Raw genomic sequence first — 22369 nt, 5'->3', positions numbered from 1 at the left:
GGGGACAGAGAGCGGAGACGGTTATCGCGGAAGTTCGGCAATTATAGGTGCCGAGTCGTCGTTCTCTTTCTTTCTTTCGCCGTTTTTTTTTTCTTTCTCCTTTTTTTTCGCCGAGTGATATTGATTTGGGAGAGGCAGTTCGTATTCGCGGCACGAGCGTACCTTGTGACTCGCGGAGGCGATGCCGCCGCCAGCCAGCGCGATGCATCACGGCGCAGCGCGCATTGAGGGGTACACCTCGCTGCTGAGAGTGAGAGGATTCCGCGGGTGGCGAGGATAGGATGGACGAGGGGGAGGTGTGAGACGAGCGGCTGGACAGAGAGAGAAAGAGAGAGGCTAGATGCGATCGGACGGTTCCCCGCCGCGCACCGGTCGTTCCCCTACGCCGAAAGGCCGCCCCACCGCGTGGACCGTCATCCCCCGACGACGCGGTATCAAACCCCTTCCACCGGTTCAACGAACATAACTTCCTCGCTTCACCTCCTCCCGATCCACCCCCTCCAGCCGCCGGTTCTCGCCGGCCGTCTCGTTCTCCACCATCGCCACCACCATCAGCCTCCTCTCGCCAGGAACGAGCGTTAAATCCCGGCAACCCTGGGTCTTTTCTACCGATTTTGTGCAAACGATAAAGATGATAAAATTCGGGTAATTTTTAAAATGGAAAAATTGGATCGTCGATAATAATAATAATATCCGAAAATTGAGACTCGGTCGAGTATCATATCTGGGATAGTTGTGATAGATTACGGGAACTAAAGAAATTTCCTGAAAAACGTAACATTTTTGTGAGGATGATCAGCAATCGATTCCTTCGAGCAACTTTCAATTATGGATTGAATTTGAAATCTTAATGTTCTGCCTCGAATACGTCGATCACGCTATCTTCTAATTTCTCGCATCGCAACACGATGCATTGAAGAGTCGATCTAATCTAAAGATTATCTTGAGCAAAATCATCGCGCAACATCTTTCTTTGATAAAACTAAAAAGAGTGCTAAACACGATGCATCGACGATAATTGAATCGCGATGCAATGAGTCAAAGAACGCGAGAGTATCACGAGTGCTGTCTTATCGCTCCGTTATTGTTAAATATTAGGCCCGATCGCGGCATGTGTCACGTGTCACTTTGTGACAGACTCTCCGCGACTTGAGTGTCCTTGGACAACTCGGTCCCCTCCACCCTCTGTATTTTGACGGACCGAGCGGGGGAAGCGATTGCCCCCGCGGATGCATCCACCCCTGCGACCGTCGCTACCGCCGCTGCTGCTGCCGCCGCCGCCGCCACCGGCACCTTCTCCCCGCTCTCGCGTCCTCTCTTCCCCGATGTCGCATGTATATGTGTGTGTTCTCTATACCATCCCAAACCCGAACCAGTCCAGAAATCCCCCACTCTGATCGCGTGTGCACCGCGACGACGGAAGCGCGGCAACGCCGCAGAGCGCTCGCCAGTGTCTCGGTCTTGGCGAGTTACTCGGGGGGCTCAGGCCGAGTCTACCGAGATTGTGTCTACCGGCGCGGGTAACCCGAAAGCGAGTGTGGCGAGGATTAAAGTCGCGGGCCGCTCTACGGCATGCGGGACCGTCTCGCTGCTGTCTGAAGGCCGTACGGGAACGCACGAGGGACGGCGCGTCGTCAACGATAAGAAAAGTTTCACGGCCGCGGCGGATCTAGAGAAGGAGGCCGACGACGACGACGACAACGACGGCGACGACGACGACGACGACGACGACGACGACCACGACGACGACGAGAAGAAGAACGTAGAAACGTTGGAGGAAAGAGGAGAAGAGACGGCAGGAACGGCAGCGACAAGAGAACAAAAAGAGGAGAGTGCATCGTCGTGGTGCGGTAGACGTAGGGAAGAGGAGAGACGGGAGGCCGACGAGACGGGCGCCGCGCGCTCGCACGTTGCCGCGCCGCGCTTCGCTATATCGCGCTACACGCGCGTCGTGATCCGCGTAATACGCGCGTACGCCCCGCGTGAAACGCGCGCCGCGTGTACGCGACCTATACATATTTATATGAATACACGGTGACCCGCGCGCGGAGATAATACAGTGTAAATGGCGCTCTCGGCGCAGAACCAGTCGACGTCGTACGTGAACTTGTATTACTCGATCGTCCAACGCGCGGCAACGCGCTACTTTAAGGAATACTACAATTCCGGTGAGTACCACACCCCGCGCCCCTCTACATGTATATTATAGGCACGCACGTTAAGTGCACGATACACGCACTCGCCGACACGATGAGGCGCAGATAACGCGCCTCTCGTTATCATTTCACTCGCCGTTCTCCTCCCCTGCAGTCTCCTTCTCCCGCGTCTCCTCTCGCGAGCGTTATCATCCCCTCGTGTCGGCGCGATAGGCGCCGGATGATCCTCCTGTGCGTTCACGTCCACGTTTTGCCAAAACATCACCGAACGTCATCGCCGTTTGCGCCGCACCGATGATAACACGCGGTTTCGAGTTTTCCCGCCGGGTCCCCCTTCTCGTTTTCCCCCCTCGCGCGCTATACACGAGTCCGTCTTTCTCACGCCTCCCTCATTCAGTAAACTCATTCAAACCGGGACGGTAATTTTCAATGATTTTGTTTTCCCGCCCGATGACACTATGAAAACACGAAAAGTTATTTCAATCACGCGACACGGTACATTTCGTTGTGACTTGGAGAAAGCTGCGGAAATATCGAAATTACATTGTTTTCGATCTCGCCATACCTCTCCACACAAGTACTCTTTTCTTTTAATCTCTTATTCTCTTTCTCCCTCTCTTTCCCTCCTCCTCTTATCCAATGCACGCATATGTACATACTGGGACAGTTACACGGACGGACTATAACATGCAACTACTGCCGGCAAAAGTGTGCTCTTCCGACTTGCGATTAACAACGCGCCGCTGGCCAGACACGTGTCTCGTACAAAACTCGTGTGCGTCTGCGATCGAACTCGGCGAAGCACGTTCGAGAGAGAGAGAGAGAGAGAGGCAATGTTCAACGTCGGGAGAACGAAAGGGAAAAGGGGAGGGGAGAGGGAGAAAAGAAAAGAATGAGCGAGAGATACGTAGGGTGAAGTACCGAGGGGAGTACGGAGAATATACCGCTGGCCGTCGGTCACCGCGAATGTGTTGCACAAAACTCCTTGCGTAGCGCGACACATTCGCGAGAGGGATAGAGTCTGTGGCGTATATATCCGCGCGGCTGCCGCACGAGGCGGAAAAATATAATGTTCGCGAGTAGAAGAGACGTGAGAACTACTTGTTTTACTACAAACTCCCCCCGAGAGAGTACCGGCAAAATGATGTAGCAAAAGTACGAATTGGAACGACGAGTGGATAAGCGCCAGCCGGTTTATTATCTCATATGGCGATGCGCGAATGACAAGAAAATCGAAAATCAATATCGAATATATAAGCACCGAGATTAATAATTGGATAGAATTTTTTACTTTTATTTTTTTGATAATTACTCAACGGTAATAAACCCCGGGTTAGTTATATGAAATTTTGAAAGGATGAAATCTTTTTATTATTTATGACAGATGCGAAAAGAATATTTATAGTAACTGTCTTAGATTGAAACATTTGTTCTGAAGGAAATAGATAAAAAATAAGACAGCGTGTGCTGAGAGAGAGAGATTGTGTATCGAAATTAGTTTATAATCTTACCGTAATACCTAAGTGGATTAAATTTCGACGCTAAAATCATCCAAAAAAGAGATAGTAAAAAGAGGGAAATTGAGCGTTTTATAATTGATCTCTCCTCGTACATGTGTAAACTTATGCATTGCAATATAAATTAGATGTTAAACATGCCGATGAGTATGCGCGTAATTTAAAAGAAAAAATGAAATGCCTGAGATATGTGGTTCACTACATAGGTACACATCGATTGAATGTGTTTGCGTACAGTAAACAGTTATCAATTCTTGAAAAGTATGTTCGGTTATTCTGAACGATATATGCAAACGATATAAATTATTTCAGATGTAACATTAGAAAAGATAATCTCAGTTTTTAAATTTGACTCGATACACCAGTAATATAGCACAAATATATTAAAAGCCACTGTGTAATAAAGCTAGTATTGCGTAACGAAATTGGGATATGTTAATTATATGCAACATTGTTCACGGTAATGATAAGTGATCATCACTCATCATAATTGATCCATATCTTCTAATTACTCGAAATGTATATTAAATCGAATTAATTTATTATATATTGTAATTGCGAATTATTTTTTTCGATAATTAACCAACTGTTATTAATATGCCATTTCTATTTACTCGGAGCTAGCTTGTTTCGAGTTAATAGACAAATTATGATCAAGAATTTATGAAATTATGAGTATAGATTGCACTTTGGCAAGTATTCTTGTCAAGCGGGTCAAGAAAACGCGCAGGGAGAGAAGGAGAAAGAAGAAGAGAAAGAGAGTTGCGTAATGATACGCACGACGCAGTCGCGTAATATTTGCCAGTGTGTTTAGGTCATCTAATCGGTCCTCGCGACAATCAAAGTGACGAAATGCGCAAAGCGATAGTTTCAATTTCGGAGGCACTCTTTCACTCTTTCATCTCTACGATTTCTTCGCAGATTTGCTTTGTTCAGAGTGAGAAGAATCCGAAGGGAAATAATCCGATTGTCCTTTCGTCCTTCCATTCGACGAAGTAACGTACAAAGTGTGTGTGTGTGTGTGTGTGTGTGTGTGGGTGAGTGTGGATGACGAGATTCTCTGCATATACTTTTCGTTATTCACTGATCCCTCGACTAGTTTAGAGTCGACTTTTCCTTAGCGAGAACTCGATGCCGCGTCTTCAGCTAACTTTTTAATATGCAACTTTAGACATCTTTGAAACTAATCCTCCAACTAAATTTCTATACGAATTAATTTTGAAGTATGTTTTATAATTTTTTTTTTTTCACGATTGATAATTTTTCATAGCGTACAGTTTATCACATATAGAAGCACGTGGCTCGTCGCGACTTGTTAAAATCTCTTGAAATCGGTCGAATATTACAAATAACCTCTTTCAAAATTTCTCGCTAGAGATTCAATTTTTTCGTATCGAAACAAAGTTCTCGATGGAATGCATAATTTATCGAGATATATCAATGATAAGTATCGATGTAAGATTTTTGTCGAGCGAATCGCGGCAACGATATATCCCTCTTGCAGCCATAATACACTTGCTAAACTTGGAGCGACGCAAGCTCCCCGTTCCACGCCGATCGCGAGGGACAGGCTATGTCGCCTGGTCAAGGTGAGCGTCGTCCGCCGAGGACTCTCGCGATCGTGCCCTTTGTGACCGAGAAACGCAACGCCGGCGATCGTGAACGAGTAGTGCGTGCCGCTACGGCGGCGAATGACAACATAGGAAAGGCTATGACGGGAACAATCGCGATTGTCGCTCGCGAAAGTGACGAATGATATCAATTATCTCTGCGAGTGAATCTACACCGGTTTAATTTTTTTTTTTCCTCATTTATTATTCGTTTTTCACTTATTAATTCCGTGAGAGGGAATAAAAATTTTAATAATCGGGGAAAAAAAAGAAACGGTGCAAATTCGGTTCGTAAGAGAATGTAATCTAATTTCCACGAATTTTCCGTTCGATAAACGCGCGCCTGCAAACACGCCCTATCCGAGAGCAGTCGCCGCACATCGGTCGGATGCGATTTCAAAGACACGCGGCGAGGGTCTCTCCTCACGCGGTTATATTTGTGCAATGGGGAGATATATAGACTGTTGGAGAGTCACGCGCATTTTGCTGGAAGGAGACGGATTGCCTATTTAGATATGCCGTTCCGATAAGAATGCTCTTGGTGAAAATTTAGTACGTGTCGGGCTGTGCATGCATCAAATCGAATTTATCGCATTTTCAACATTTGTGAACATTCTTGATTTATCGTTGTTCAATTATTGCGTGTTCTCATTGAGAAAAATTTCGCTAATCTTTCGATAGAAAGACATTTTCATTTTAATTTCTGATGATTATCGAACCGCTAAAGTTATGAGTCTTTATATCTAGATAAGCATTCCACATCTATAGTTTAATTTGCCATAATATCAAGTTTTAATAATAATTTCGATAATATTTGTCCCGTGAACTCACGATTCAAGTATTTTTCATTGTTTGCATAACAATTCCAAGTTTCTTCTCGTTATTTTATAATTATAGCGAGATTATTTAATTATCGAACGGATTGAGGCATTAGAATCGATAACAAACGTAAACCGCCAATAAATCACGCTATTAATGCGAAAAGAATGTTTGGCGAATATAAAGCGTGATACATCGCGTGTATCGCCGGTAATAATTATTATATTGTCTTAATAATTGCATGAATTTACTCGCGAGATACATCCGCTGTTAAAACCGCGAGCATAATCGCGAATCATTGATTGCATTTACGCAGCGTGCTTTATGCCGAGGAAATCGGCGTGCTTTCTCGATTAAACGAATCGTAAAACAAATAACAGAATGCAGCGAATTATTGCCGCAATTATTTTTATTATTACGTAAACATGGCAGATTTAAATCATACTGAAATGCGTGATGTTTCACAAGAGCAATCGAACTTTGCGAGCAGTTTCTTTTTCATCAGAATTCCCGTTTTTGCTACACGTGCGCGTGTTTCCTTTCGAGATAACGTGTATCGTTAAATGGACATTGTCACTTTCGACGACACGTCAGGTGTAATCCCGCAAAGTCCTCCTTTATGCGGAGTTACGGCGGCGTTGAGATGCCTCTCCTAAGATTTCTCTTGAATGGCTTTTACATAAAGCGTAAGTTGTGTAAAGCCTGTAAATATTGTGCGCGTCTGCGTGAGCCAATGTCACGTTTTAACTGTTGGGAATTGGCTGCCGGGATTTAACCTTGACTTAAATTCTCGAAAGCGGACGGCTTCGCGAGGGACGGAAATTCAGCATAAAGTATCTCAATCGAAATCATTTCTTTTTTTTCTTTCCATAGGAAGAAAAAAACTTTTTTCTTTTCTCATCAGGTACAACGAGATAGTTATACGAACGTACGATTGAAAATATCAGCGATGTGATGGAAAAGACAATGCGCTCTACAAGGATCGCAATCGTTGAAAACAACTTTGTGCAAAAAAAACGCGCCTCAACGTCCTTAGATGTTTCTGGGATTCCTAATCGTAAGCGTGAAGCGATACAAGAAGATATATTGTACAAAGTTTGCAATTGTCCGCTAAAGACGCTCTACAGCGCGATTCGCACCAGTGAGTGTGGGTGTGAGTCATTTTTACTAAAGAGAGAGATAGAGAGAAAGAGAGAAGAGTCGTCGCGCGCGCATTCGGAAAATAAACGCCTCGGCGAGTTTATCATTTGACTTCTGGTGATAAAAGAGCGATCATTGCTCCGTATCGTTCGTAATATAAGAATTAATGCATAGCAAGCAAACGAGCGCGTAGAAAATCCACGATTGACCCGATTCAATGCCGTAGATGTGTAATATAATTATGATATGCGTGTATTCTTTTTTTTTATTGTCTCTGCTCTCTTTCTTTTTTTCTCTCTGCATTTATAAATTATGTATCAATGACGCACAACATTCAAAGAAAAAGATCGAAACGAATTGGAATTAAAATATCTAGTTGTACTTACGTTGCTTAAACAGCACGCTTTCTATTTAAATTTAAATAAGTCGAGTCGAAAAAAAATGGTACATGTTTCATTCTGGATTTGTATGATTGATAATTATGTTTATATTCAGTCGATTTTATAAATTCAATTTTATAAATTATGCATTAATAGTCCATGTAAGGGAAAAAAAAAATGCAGTCAAATTTAATTCACAATATTTGATATCAGCGTCGCATATTCTAGATACTTTTTAGAATACTCTACTCGAATAATTAATATCTTTCGCGTCAACGGAATTAAATAAAATTAGATAAATATAGTTATATATAGAATCGATTTGTATGCTGTGGTACATACACGACAGTTATGATTGTGTACGATTTTCATTGACAATCTCATAAATTATACATTATAATCGCTCAACATAAAAAAAAATTGCAGAGCGAATTTGAGTCACAACGTCTGGCGTCTCATCGCGCGCACTATTCCATAACTTTATCACTTAAGCAATTAATATCGCGGCAGCGTACAAACGAAATTAAATAGAGTAATGAATATGCCGAAACGCTAAATGTTTTTAATTGGATCGTTATCAGATTCGATTACGAACTCTCTGTCTCTCCACGGCACGACAGAGCAGGTCGATTTCACGCGCGTTTCCGCGATATTTGCGCAAATCCGCCGCGATGGTCTTGAACGCACAAATTGTTTTATAAGGCAAAAATAATATACTACGCGAAAGAGAGAGATAGAAGTGGATAGAGAGTGCATTCGAGCATCCGTCAAAAATATCGTGGTAACAATAGCGAAGGAAAAAAAAATATATATATATATACATACACGCATACATATATATATATATATATATATATATATATGTATGCGTGTATGTATGTATGTATGTCCGACGTTTCGACTTCGTCAATGCGTGCTGTACACTCTCGAGCTAACAGCGGGCGTATTTCGTTTCTGTCTATTTTTCAGAAAACAAACATTCGATCTCTGACGAGCTGAATAACGCCAATGGAACACTAGGAAAGGACCACTCGTTTCTGGAGCACTCTTCGGAGCGCCATCGCGGAAAGTTATGTTTTTGTTGCGCCCGTTTCGTTTTTTTGCCAACCCCCCCACGTTCCATGCTTGCCGCGCGAGGGAGGTCCCTTGAATCGGTTCGATAGGAATACGGGCCGCAGGTATTTCCTCTGACGTTCGATAAATAGCGGCCGATGTTTGCTCTCGCAAATGAATGCCCGAGAGTCCCCCTTTCCCCCCTGTCACCGATCTTCGAGATTCTCCCGCAACGCGTATCGTGCTCTTAATCCGGTCTCGATGTCTCATTGCAGATACATATTGTAAATTGTAAATTCTGTTGTAAATGAAGAAGAGACGCGGAAATTGCGTGTGACTTGAAATTTTGGAAAAATTATTTCTTACCAAAAAATCTTAACATATATATAAGAGATTGGAATGGCAAGAACTGATGTATCGCTGGAGGTATAAAAATTGTCTTGTCTAGCGATGTTTTTTTTTTTTTCCTATTCGGCAAAATCGGCGATAATTGTCAAGTAGAGGCATTTAGAAAGGGCCAATCGACGAGATATCGCGATGAGACAAAAAGCGACTACGTGTATCTCGTAATTCATACACTCACGCGAAACATACGCGTCGCCGCGCCGTCTCCTCTTTTTTTCCGCGGAGAACGCAATGGAATTGATGGTGCATACGACGTTACGTCGTGAAAATTACGTTCGCGCGCGGATCTCGCTTGTACACAACTATAATTATCGTCCGTTCTTTCGCATTCACGTAAATTCATAAATTAGCGAATAAAACCGGTTTATTTAAAATAGCGTTGTAGTCTCTCTCTCGTGATACATTATACTACACCTCAAGAATTTTATCAACATATATATATATATATATATATATATATATATATATATACGCACACACATACACATACATATATATATAATACGTGTAAGCATACAAGTGAGATATATCGAAATATAAAACGCATATGTATATTTCGGTGCTAGAGATCGAATGACGGAAAACGATACGTGTGCGTGACTTTGTTCTTTCGCTTGTGCTACAAAGACAATCCTTTAGGAATTTGAGAATCTCCGAGGAGCATTAATATGGGAACAATTCGAGGAGAATTCGGAGTTTTCTAATAATCGAAGGAGCAGAAAATGATTAATCATTATATGAGATTATTGCTCGAGATGTGGCGTATTCTTCTTCAACATTTTTAATAATAAGGATTTGCACGAAGTGTGTCGCGAGATTCTGTCGACGGGCGCAAAACTTGTCGATCTAACACTATGAATCGAGTTTTCTCCTTCGATATTTTCTTTTATTGTACGCATATCGGAGACAGCGCTTTCACTTTAAGTCCACAAAGTCGCTTTCACCTGCTCAATTAAATACTGTGCTTTCGAATCAAAGACACTCCAGTTATTTTGCGATTTTGTGTAGAAAGAAAAAAGTCCAATTTTATCTTTTACTTTTTCTTCTTTCGTCTAACTTAATATATTATTGTTAATAAGAATGAAGGAAGTCGATTTGCGTAAAACCGCGTATTCACCAAGGGAGCGAACACGCGCGAGCAAATATTCGTACTGGATAAAGTTTTTTTTTATGTGTAAAGGATAGCATAAGACTGTCGCTGCCGTTGATGAATACGCGACTTAAAACTGATCGGCCTTATGTTTTATTTCGTCCGATGATATGATCATTAAATGTTAATTCTCATTAAATCATGCGTAAAAATTGTCAAATTCCGTCCCAAGCTTTTCGCTTTTTTTTTTTTCACGAATCTAGTTTATTACTTGGTACTGTCACAATATTTATAAAGCAAGCAAGTTAAAACTCATTCCAGATTTCAATGCTTCAGAAATAACACGAAAATAATTTGTATATTTTTTATACATTGGCGACAATAAGTCGCGACGATTGGCGCAAAAAAATTGACGCATTTCGCACTTTTGTTTGCGGCATAGATAGGGATTTGACGTCATCGAAATTATTACCGGTTTCGCGAACCCCTCCCGTGACGCGAAGTGAGTTTTTCGATTGTTTGCCTGTAGTGGTCACACCATTCGATTCCCGCACCGCTCGAGATTCGACGAGATCGACCTGGCGACTTAAATCTGCGAGCGAGAGCCGTCGCGGCAGGAAAAATCTTTAAAAATGCTGGTCCCGACGCGAAAAAAGCGCGCATGTGCAGCCACGGGCCATCTCTCTCTTTCTCTCCTGTTTTTCGCTTCCTACTCTCTATCGATGTTAGCTATAGTTCTCCCGGCTTCGCTTTATGCGTTTCTCGCAGCCAAAACAAATCGTAAAGACGCCCGTCGGAGTGCAATCCTATGCTTGTTGCGGAAAAATCAATGATATCAGCGATATTGGCGAGGGACACGTTCATCAAACATGAAATAACATTAGACCGCGCGAAAGAATTTCACCTGAAGTTTGCATAACTGAACCTTTCATCGAGCATTGCCGATATTTTCCTAAATATATTGATATTTTTTCGATTAAAAAAAGATTGACGCCAACTTTATCAAGAGATTGATCTGATTTGAATTATTATTCTCTCTGCGCAGTCTTTCTACTTTTATCTGCGATCTCTTCGCGCATATATCGTCTTAATATAACTCTGCGATTACGTCTTCATTTTCTTTCGCCTTTTGTCGGTACGCTCGTGTAATTTATACCAAGATTTTTTTCCGATTTTTGTTGATACAAGTGTTACGAGTCTATCCAAGTGTCTCTTGATATTCTTATTCTAATTCGAAGCAAGATATTGATGCTAAAAGAAATATTAGCTTATGCTGAGCATGCCTTTAAATATGCTAAAAGAAAAAAAATATGGTAAGAGAAAAAAAATTATTTTTATACATCATTTTTTTAAGTAGTAGGAGTATTCTAGGGAGTATTTTGAATGAATGTAATTAATTGAAATTTCGTCCGAGTTTATTTATTGCGTTAATAAAGACGGTAATTGAGGCGCTAATTGAAAGAATTAGTAAAAATCATTGAAATAGAATGTTGGAGTTTAGTCTGTCCTGCTAAAAACTTTGAAAACCGGTTGATAAACCGGTTGTGCGAGATGAACGAAATATCATTCATCAGTTCCCTGACGTACGTGTTTCTTCTTCTAACTATTTATACAACAATGCAACTCTATCGAACAAGCATTATCCCATGTCTGTCGGACCGAATAATTCAATGCAGATTTAAAAAGAAATTTATTTTTGCGACAAGTTTACGTCGAATTTCCAGAAATAATCTAAGTTAGTACAAAATAGCAATATGCCAAGTTTACAGTTTGCTCCCCGCTTGTGCATACACATTAAAAACATCAATACTTATATTAAGAGAACATCGCGGGTAAACCTACGTGGAATTAAATATTTATGATATCATGATCGAACATGAGTTTAAGCCATTACACTCGAATATTTATGCCATTAATATTGATATCTTAAGCTCATTGATCATTCAAAAATAATTCTCAAAGATAAGAAAAAATGAAAATAAATATGATGCACATTATAATTTTTCTAATATTATCTTGTTAATGATTTATTTGTAAATATGATTCTTTCAAAAATGAAACTGTTATCTCAACTGATCGCGCTAACCATCTGTCTACGTGATTTGTGAAACGCGCATCAAAATCAACGGCGAAATCTTACGACTGCGACTGCTTATAGTTGGTAAAGTTATAAGTGGATCGTCTCTCATTAAAGCTCGGTCGGACTGCTCGGTAAAACTTGTGGAGTTCGTATCAACGCTTACCAATGTTTATTCACGTGAATGCGAAGGAAAGAATAATCCGGAGATTTCTTTAATGCAATTTATCATTAAGAACACTCGTCTACTTCTTGAACGAATCGACACCGGAAAAGATTCTCGCAATGAAGAAGAAACTAATTTCACTCTTTGTTTCTTTTGTGTACTTTTTACAAGTGTTAATCTCCCACTTGAAATTAAATGATCGGCTGAGTGACTTATCATTATTACGACGGCAATTACCGATTATTACTACTATTGTCATTATCATTTCGATGACCATCAAAATTAAATTATTAAAAAAAAAAAATTGCATTTATATTAATTATAATATCCTCCAAGATTCTTATGTTATGAGCAAACGAGAACTTTCCGTTTTATTCTATTGATTAAATTTTTGATATTTTTATCTTGGATGCCAGCTGCCATGTAAAGTGCAATCATAGCTTACGAGAACTCTTTTTGCGCGACACACATTTTGTTTTTGCGCTATATAACTAACGACTTCCGCGACGTGCGAAGGAAATTTGGACGATTACTCGGGGATTCTGGTTGTAATTAAGTCTTGCTGAACGGAGATTGAGTTTAATGAGACGTAGCGTTGTCTTGGCGGCATGACTCTTGACAAATTTCTATAAATGAACGTTATATTATGAATGTAATAACATAATATTTTTTTAATATTAGGGTGGATTATATACGATATATGTCGATAGAGCGAAAGGAGGGAACCAAGGAAAGCCGGACCGCAGATATTGATGCGTAAATATTTACGTCGATATCTGTACACGACGGTTGTCCAAATCGTACAACCGCTTAAATCTTTTCATGTTATCGAGATTTCATATCAAGGATTGCGTTTTAATTTTACCCGCGTTCGGTCAAAGAAACGGAAAACAATTTGTAAAACGACATGGCTTTTAAAAGCGCCGCCGAATCGCGAGAAAATCGCAAAAATTATGTGCAGAGTTATATTAATGACACTCTCTTCGAGCGCGAATATCGCATTAGCGTCACTTTTCGACCGGTCACTCTTCTCTTAACCGTGATAACGGAACATTATTACATTATCGCTTCGGAGATTCCCGGAATAGTTAAGTGTGATTACGCAACGGAATAAACGTGCAATCGCAATAAACTAATCTTGACGCGCTCGCGAGCGATTGCACGCGACGTTATCTGAACAAACAACGGTTATGTAATTGAGATATATAAATGCGGTAAAATAAAAATGATTAGCTATAAATACGATTGATTCACGTGCAAACGAACGGCATGTATCAGATCGCGATGACTTCTCTTGTTTTTTTTCTTTGACACAAATTTTTATCTCGGTGAACTTCGCCAACGTGTACATTCCCGGATTTCTGAGTTTCCATAGGTTTTTTATCCGCCGATATATAACATTAATCATTCGTCACACGTCATTTCGATTTAATTTGCTTTTTTTTTTTTATACATACATTTGAATTTTATGCTTTTATATCAATTTTTTTTCTTTCTAATAAATTAATTTATTCCATTTTTTACGCGAAACTGCATTATATCGGATGAGTCATTCAAGGAAAGTAAAAATTGCTTTAAACAGGCCGCGCGAAATGCAAATTGAATGACGAATCCGTTTGACAAATAAGAAAAAGTAACGTCCGATATAATTAGTCCGATAAAAGGAGGAATGCCTCGCGATTATTGCGTAACGTAAATTCTGTAATCGTAAAATGCCTTAAGCTGCCTTATTCGGGATGTAATTACGCGCGATAATATTGATTGGGCAAGACACACACGTCTTAAATAATAGCGCATGGCAAAGTTTAATTAAAAACTTTGCGCGTGATATAATTGCTTTTACTTCAGCGTTTGTCTCTTATTTTCGATTAATTATAGCTGCATCTTTGTTATATCCACGTATTTAAACAAATTACCGGGTGCGAAGGAAGAACGAATTGAAACGAACGATATGAGTCTGTCTCTTACTCGATTGTCCAAGGACAAAAATTTTCAAGGATTCAGGAATTCAACGAATGAGACACGCGATTCTGTACCGCGTGCCTGATTCTGATATCTTTAAATTATTATTCTAAGTATCAGTGTAATATACGCAGTTTGTAGATTCGACCTGCATAACAGCGATTGAACTTGTGAAGCGTGAACCGGACATGTCTGACCATGCGTGACTGGGAACGTGGCACGATCCGATATTCTAGAACGCGCATTCTGAGATCGAAGATTCTAAAGATTCGCATTTCTTGACCCAATTCCGAGTAATTTCGTCCTTGATCGAGAGCGGTCAGAAAATACACCTGCAGAATTTAATCTTATTTTGCGAGCGCATTATCCAAAGTTGAATTACTCTATTTAAATCATTCAAATGTACACAGAATGATAATAAATATTTATGTTTGAAATGTAGACATGACAAATGATGTTAAAAAAATGCAGAGTATCTCGTGTTTTTATGTTTTTTTAACATAACGTTTTTTAACACAAATAACACTTTCATGTCAACATGTATCTGACCGCACATTTTCTTTGGCTTTATCTACTTTCAGATACTGGCGCGCCCTACGTATTGTACAAAGATAATATGGAGAGACCCCAGGGTCAGTGGGGCCCGGGGCCGGGATCTCTCCAGGATGGCGGATTGTACCCGCAACAACAACAACAACAGCAACAGCAGCAACAACAGGGTTCCTCTTCGTCAGGAAGCCCACAGCAGGCCTGTGGTCCTCCTGTCGAGGGTGGTGAAAACGGTCCCCCGCCCTCCTTAGCATCGCCTGTGCCCTCACCGTATCCTTCGGCGCCTCCTGAGCCTCAGTCTTTGACACCACCAGACGATGATATACAATCGAGTCAAGCAACATCTCAACAACAACAGCAGCAGCAGCAAACGCAGCAGCAGGTTCAGCAGCAGCAACAACAGCAACAGCAGCAGCAGCAGCAACAGCAGCAGGTTCAACAACAACAGCCTCAACAGCAGCAGCAGCAACAACAAACGCAACAAGATCACTCGCCGCAGCAACAATTGACTCCTCACGCAGAAGTGGACCGCAACGACTGTTTTCCTGGCGCTGGGGAGCTGCAACAGTATCCGCAGCACTATTTTAAAGAGGCCCGGCCGCATCCTTCGCCGTCCGTACCACCTCATATGCTCACTCCTGGCGGTTTTTCTGCGCTGCATTATCTGAAACAGCCCGGTGTAATGCTGACATCCCTTGGTCAGGGCGATGGTGGGCCCGGCTTGGACGCGCATCAGTACGCCAGTCCGAACGCGCCCAACATGGCAACCGGGCTGCCCGACATCGTGCAGCAGAGCGGCAAATCGTCCAAGTCCGGCAACAGCGATCTGCGCCTGTTCAAGTGTTTGACCTGCGGCAAAGACTTTAAACAGAAGTCGACTCTGCTGCAGCACGAGCGGATCCACACGGATAGCCGGCCGTACGGGTGTCCGGAATGCGGCAAGCGGTTTCGACAACAATCCCACCTCACGCAGCATCTACGCATACACGCTAACGAGAAGCCGTACGCTTGCGTTTACTGCGAGCGTACGTTCCGGCAGCGCGCCATCCTCAACCAGCATCTGCGCATCCACTCGGGTGAGAAGCCATACCAATGTCCGGAGTGCGGAAAACACTTCCGTCAGAAGGCGATCCTGAATCAGCACGTCCGCACACACCAAGGCGAGCATTTCTCTCTGCCTCCCAGACTCCCCAGAGGGCGTCCATCACAACCACACACTGACCCACCCACCGATTCTAACTCATTACTATCGCAACCGCCGTCGCCACCGTCACCATCGGCATCATCGTCATCGTCGTCAATATAATCACCACGTTTATTACCGCCGGCGGTACAATAACCCGCATACTAACGATTCTCTTACCTGTGTTTGATTTACCAGTGGCGGATTTAGAGCTCGGAAAATCAAATAATTGTAAATTAACAGAAAGATGTGTGTCTTTGAATAAAACGGGATAAATTCACCACTGGTCTATATCACCTATATATCCCTCATCAGCCTATCAAAACGTGTTTTTTTTTTTTTTTTAAGTTCGCGGAAATTAATATAGCGACGATTATCAGACACAATTTGCCGGTATCATCGGCCTCGTTGCCGCTAAGGCCAACCGGCGGGTAAGAACGGTTGAGCTGGACGCGAAAACGCTGGTGAGCTGTGAGATAGAGCAGTCCCCGCCTCCTCTCCTTTTCCTTTCCGATCCTATACGATCCAACTCGTCATCTAATCTAATCCGCTTGCCCTTTAATAACTTTGGTTTCTCGCGTTAAGGTGAACATCGGCTTGCCAGCGACTACTGCGTATCTTCTCGTGCACCTATCACTGCTAACTGCTAATAACTTTCACTGGGGATCGCGCGATAAATTGGATTTACAGTAGCTTCCCAAACAGCACAAAAGTCCAAAAGACGTATAAATGCCGCGGAATAAATCAGGATCTTTTTTTAGACGTTTTTCTCGGACGTTTGTGTTGCCTGGGTGTTTTCGCTCGAATTTGAGCGATTTCTTAACGCCACGCTTGATTCGTGTTATAATTGACATGTAGTTTTAATCTAGCTCCGTCTCATTAAACCGGACTAACGATCTTCCTTTTCTTTCCGTCCGCCGTGGAATACCGCCGATGAACGTGGACCGTACTTTCGTTACAGACGTGAGCCCCCACCTCATCTTCAAGAACGGGATGACACCGACGCTTTGGCCGCAGGATGTTCCTTTTCCGCCCGAGGAGGGTAAAGAGGAGGTAGCGTCGACATTCGGTGACACGGACACGCAGTCGGGCGCGTTCAGTCCGGCGCCGGACGCAAACTCCATCCAGTACCCCGCTTACTTCAAGGATCCGAAGGGCGGCAATCATACAGTTTTTGGTGCGGGCGGCCCGGGCAGTTTCGGCGCCCTGCAGTACATCAAGCAGCAGGGCGGCACGAAGAGTTGTCTACCTGATGTGATACAGCACGGCCGCTCGGCCGGCATGCCGCTATACGTGCGTTGTCCGATTTGTCAGAAGGAGTTCAAGCAGAAGTCCACGCTGCTGCAGCACGGATGCATACACATCGAATCGCGACCGTATCCGTGTCCGGAGTGCGGCAAGAGGTTCCGTCAGCAGTCTCATCTCACGCAACACTTGCGCATCCACACGAACGAGAAGCCATACGGCTGTGTGTACTGCGGGCGCAACTTCCGTCAGCGCACGATCCTTAATCAGCATCTGCGCATCCACACGGGCGAGAAGCCGTACAAGTGTCAGCAATGTGGCAAGGACTTCCGTCAGAAGGCGATTCTGGACCAGCACACGCGCACTCATCAGGGCGACCGGCCATTCTGCTGCCCGATGCCCAATTGCAGGCGGCGCTTCGCCACCGAGCCCGAGGTGAAGAAGCACATTGACAACCACATGAATCCGCACGCGGCCAAGGTGCGTCGGAATTCAAACGGTGACGCAAAGCCACCCGGCACGCCCGCGGGCCTGGGCCCGGTTCCCGTGCCCCGCGGTACACTCACGCCCACGGTCGTCAAGCCGGAGCTCTACTTCCCGCAGTGCTACGCGCCCGCGTTCAATCACCAGCCGCCGGTGTCAACCGCGCAATTTCCTGGCGCCCAGGCGAACGGCGTGTCCGTGACCGGCGAATTCAAGCCGCCGACCGGTCTGCCGCCGCAGTGACTAACCGTCCATCCTGCCGCCTACTAGCAAGCAGGAATCCCCGCGCTGAGGTTTCAGCGCTGTTTCGGCCCAGCTGCGTTGGAGGCTGACGCGACGTCGAACGCAATTGTCGCCGCCGCCGCCGCCGCTGCCGCCGCCGCGTCCAACCGATGCGGCCAGCAGCCGATCCAGCAACATTACCCGTGACATTTATCACTGTGCATTTATTAGAGTTGTTTTTTTTTTTGCCGTTTCACAACTCGCTCGTTCTTCTTGTTCCATCGCTGCTTAACAGAGCCTCAGAACGCGTCGTCAGCTAGTCCCGGACTCGACGGTGAGAACGGCGGTCGGTTTTTCGTCGCACAAGTCTGTACATTCAAGAGACATCGTTTCTCTCGTTTTCGATTGATCGTCGGACAAAATTATTCAAATGACATGACTGTTTTTTCTATCTGTTTCTAAGTAGCGTTCTTGCTATAATGCAGACGGAGAGATGAACTAACGTTGAAGGACTATTAAGATTTTTGCGTTGTTTGGGAAGCAAGGAGAGGATGTCGAGTTCGCTCTTATGTAGTCTGTGACGTTCGTATATTGAATGCAACGTATCCTCTCGCGCGCCGGATGGTACCGCGGAAAAACGATAGTTAGGATCCCGGTTAGGATCATTAATTATCATTGCATTTTTGCTACCGAGTAGCGTAAACGATGGTGCGCAATTATATTCGCTCAGGTATCAGTCGCGTCGCTCAAACTCACTAATAATTTCTATGACATACGTTTTCTCGTTTACGATGTACATGATCGTGATGCAATAATTTGTTAATTGTTCGCAGTTATCCGTCACTCTTTATGATAACGCGTCGGATTAAGATTTGATATTTAAAAGATTTTATGGTTCGTTATTGTCATTGCGCATACATGCACGTCAATGACTTGCGAATACCGATTTCCGCTACGATTTGCATCACCAATTTATCGATCTCACACGACGGACAAGGCGAGGGCACACGAGGGGATAGCTCGGAAAATTGTCCGCCGTTCACCGTCGAGTTAATTCATTAGCCAGACCAAGGTAAAGCAACCAACGAAGGATCTCGTCTATTTCTCCGTACGTATTTTTTTATGATTAATCGATCACGACACATACCTTCTCGCATTTCTTTCGTGGACAAGAGAATAGCACGAGAGAATTCGGGGCTCTTATCCTCCCCGCGAGACACGTAGGCGATCTCGAAGAGATTGACAAGAGTGTTCCCGCGAATCCGTCTGTCTTCGCATCTCGCGGGACGATGGTGCACGCGTCGCCCGGGGCGCCGCCGTTCACCGTTCAAAACGCCACAACGGTATCGCCAAACGGGTTGAAGATGTTCGATTTCGACCAGACTAAAATGATTGTGATACAATATTTAACTTGCCTATGTTTTAAAATGTTTCGCAAAAGAGAGAGTGAGAGAGAAAAAGGAGAGATAGGTAGAAAGAAAGCGAGAAAGAGAGGTATGTTGCGCTTCTCAAGGGAAGCGCTTACACGACCACGTGAAGAATGCCTGTAAATATGTAAAGCCGTTCACTCCAAACAAAGAAGAAGAGAAGGAAGAAGAGGAGGAAGAGAAGGGGGAAGAAGAACGAAGGGAAAAACACACGACGGAGAAAGGTGAAGTATGCGAGTGTGTGCGAATGTGGTTGAGTGCGAATGAAGCGGAAAAAGGAATACTGAATGAGAGGGTGGGAGAAAGAAGATGTAGGGAGTTGGGATGGGAAGGGGATGATATGACAAGCGGAAAGGAGAAAGACGCGAAAGATTATAGCTAGAATTTACGAGGACGACGTATCCTCCCACTGTGCTGAGCCATAGCTTTCGGGTAGATCGGGTCAACAATCGACGAGACGATATACCGCGATGTGCTGGCGCGAAGGGGATGGAGGGGCGGAGGGAGGTGCGCGCGACTCTTGTATACTATAGTAATATTTGAATGTATATTTATACGACAGGTTACATTATATTCTAACTATATATATGACGATATTTTGAATCGGTTTTAAAAAATCAGATTGGTGCTGATATAAACAAAAAAAAACTAGGTAAGCGAGTACACGAGACAAAAAAAAAAATAGAAAAAGAAAGAGGAGGGAACGTGGAAGAAGGCTGAGACACACCGTAGAGTTTAGCGTTTAAGTAGCGTAGACGATAGCGCATAGCTCAAGGTAAAGAAAAGACTTTGAAGGACTGTACACGGGTCCGCTCACATCTCGGAGAATTATCATCATCATTCTTAAGAAAGAGGAAGAGGAGGAGGAGGAGGAGGAGGAGGGTAGAAAAAGAAAACACTTCGTGGCAATACTTAAGTGAAAAGCAAAAAAGATGAATAGAATGGGTGGGGGGGGGGAGAAAAGCGGAAGGTTTCAACGTACTAGGGAATAATCTTTTAAAATTTCTATATTAAGACGTGTGATCTCTCTAATTATTGTACATTACATTAATGAGTCTAAACCTAGAGACGACAAGATGCATTAGCATAATTACGATTACGTATTAGGTGTTCTACAGTTAGTCTTTTGTCATTTTAGAGACACAGAGATCTGAAGATGATAATTGTGCGGCCATATTCTCTGTGGCCTGTTCGTAGTGCCTCGGAATTGCTGCTCGCGGCAGTGATTTGACCGTATTTTAGGAAGGTAATATTATATTATATTGAGGAACCGCAATTTTATCGATACACTCTTCAATATACAATATTGAGAAGGGAAAAAGGGGGAAAAAATCGCGCGTCACGTGAGGCGTCACGTTAATAAACGACTCTCATTAAATTATTATAACGAAAGAAGATCTACTTATACACATCGCGTCGCGGAATGAAATCACGATGCCAACGACGATATAATCGTGGTGGTTGTCCATTGTTGTTTTTTTTTTTTTTTTGTTATTCCTTATATTATTATTTTACTTTCTTTCTCTCGTGCATTATGTAATGCGAAGCTATGATAAAAGAAAAAAAGAAAGACGATCAATGTAAAAATATCGAAGGCCAGGAATGGCGGGATCTTTTCTGATGGCCGTTCGTAATATTTACGAGTATTATTATCGACGTTAAAATTACATTTACCCATGTGCCCTTTCTCTAGGATATCTTCATCATTGTGGATAAATAAAATAAAAAGGCGCAAACAAGGCTCGTTAAACATTAACGCTCTTCTAAGTTAAGCCGAAACACATCGATTTCCGTATGCCTTCGTATATATATATGTCTGCACGAGAATCTAAACACTTAATATCATTGTGCTCCGCAAATAGAAATTATTCTGCAATACTTTTGAAAGCTAAACGATCGAGCCCAGTGAACGATAATTTAACACTTTAAAATAATTTTTTTTTTTTTTTTAATGGAAGTTCCAGGATAGAGAACTGGAATAAATACACTACTATTGTGTGGTTCACTTTAAATGTGTACAGTCGTATCCAAAGAGGATCTTACAAATTATAGATATTTACTTCATTACTGCTGCTTTAATTGTCACATTTACAATTTATAATTGTATTATATAGAACATAGCGTTTAACCATATCCCCTAAGTATTATGACAGATGCTCAATATCCCAGTAATGTTGAAAACCGCAATTGCCGTGTTTACGTAACATCGCGTTTACGCGCGGACATCAAGAGATAACAGATTTTCCACTTCAACATGTATCCTTCTAGGACTTCTACTTTAAGACTCTAAAACTCGTTTTCGCATGAAAACGACTTAAAATATAGAAGAAAATATTGAAGAAATAGTTCTTTTTTTTTTTTCTTTAATAATTTACTAATCGCGCTGCAACCATTTCTCAAAGGATAATAATTCGTTTTTACCGCCAAACATCTGTCCTCATTTACATGTTTGACTCGTTATTGGAGGTAGGCTATTTTTATCGATCGGATAAGTGTCAATGTTCGGAATATTATTCTCGCGCGTCTTTCATGAATAATAAATCAATGATTTCTTATAACAAAACAAGTGATCACATTTCGATAAAAACTGGAACTATTGTTTATAATTATACTATTTTTTAAAAGAAATGTTTACAATACTCATTACTTGGAAATTTTTTTTTTCCAAGAAAATTAAAAGTTTCTTTATTAGCATCTATGACACAAAAAATTTTAAATAACACAACTTGTAGAATGTCATTGCGAGATTTATTGACAAAACATTCCGCAGTCGCGATTCATTTTTGTATATCACAGGATGCTATTTCTTTTTTTAATTCTTGAAGTACCTCAAGATCTCTTTTTTCTTTTAAATATCTTTAACATCGCTCGTACACATTTTTTCG

The 22369-nt window shown here is 42.5% G+C and overlaps 1 protein-coding gene across 2 annotated transcripts; it reads left to right on the top strand.

The window, feature by feature from the left end:
- Positions 1 to 1487: 1487 nt before the first annotated feature.
- Positions 1488 to 21397, top strand: LOC126848375 (myeloid zinc finger 1-like). Of its 2 annotated transcripts, none has more exons than XM_050589227.1 (3): positions 1488 to 2168; positions 14957 to 16000; positions 17069 to 21397. In XM_050589227.1, exons 1-3 carry the CDS (start codon positions 2066 to 2068, stop codon positions 18076 to 18078), a joined length of 2157 nt encoding a protein of 718 aa, XP_050445184.1. In that variant the 5' UTR covers positions 1488 to 2065; the 3' UTR covers positions 18079 to 21397. The 2 variants fall into 2 exon arrangements, with proteins under 2 accessions (XP_050445184.1, XP_050445193.1); XM_050589236.1 differs by having other exon boundaries at positions 14957 to 16084.
- Positions 21398 to 22369: the final 972 nt, after the last annotated feature.

The sequence above is a fragment of the Cataglyphis hispanica genome, chromosome 1 (genome assembly GCF_021464435.1).
Source record: "Cataglyphis hispanica isolate Lineage 1 chromosome 1, ULB_Chis1_1.0, whole genome shotgun sequence".
Lineage (NCBI taxonomy): Eukaryota > Metazoa > Arthropoda > Insecta > Hymenoptera > Formicidae > Cataglyphis > Cataglyphis hispanica.
Note: the sequence above shows the minus strand (reverse complement) of the source record. Positions and strands in the feature narration are given on the sequence as shown.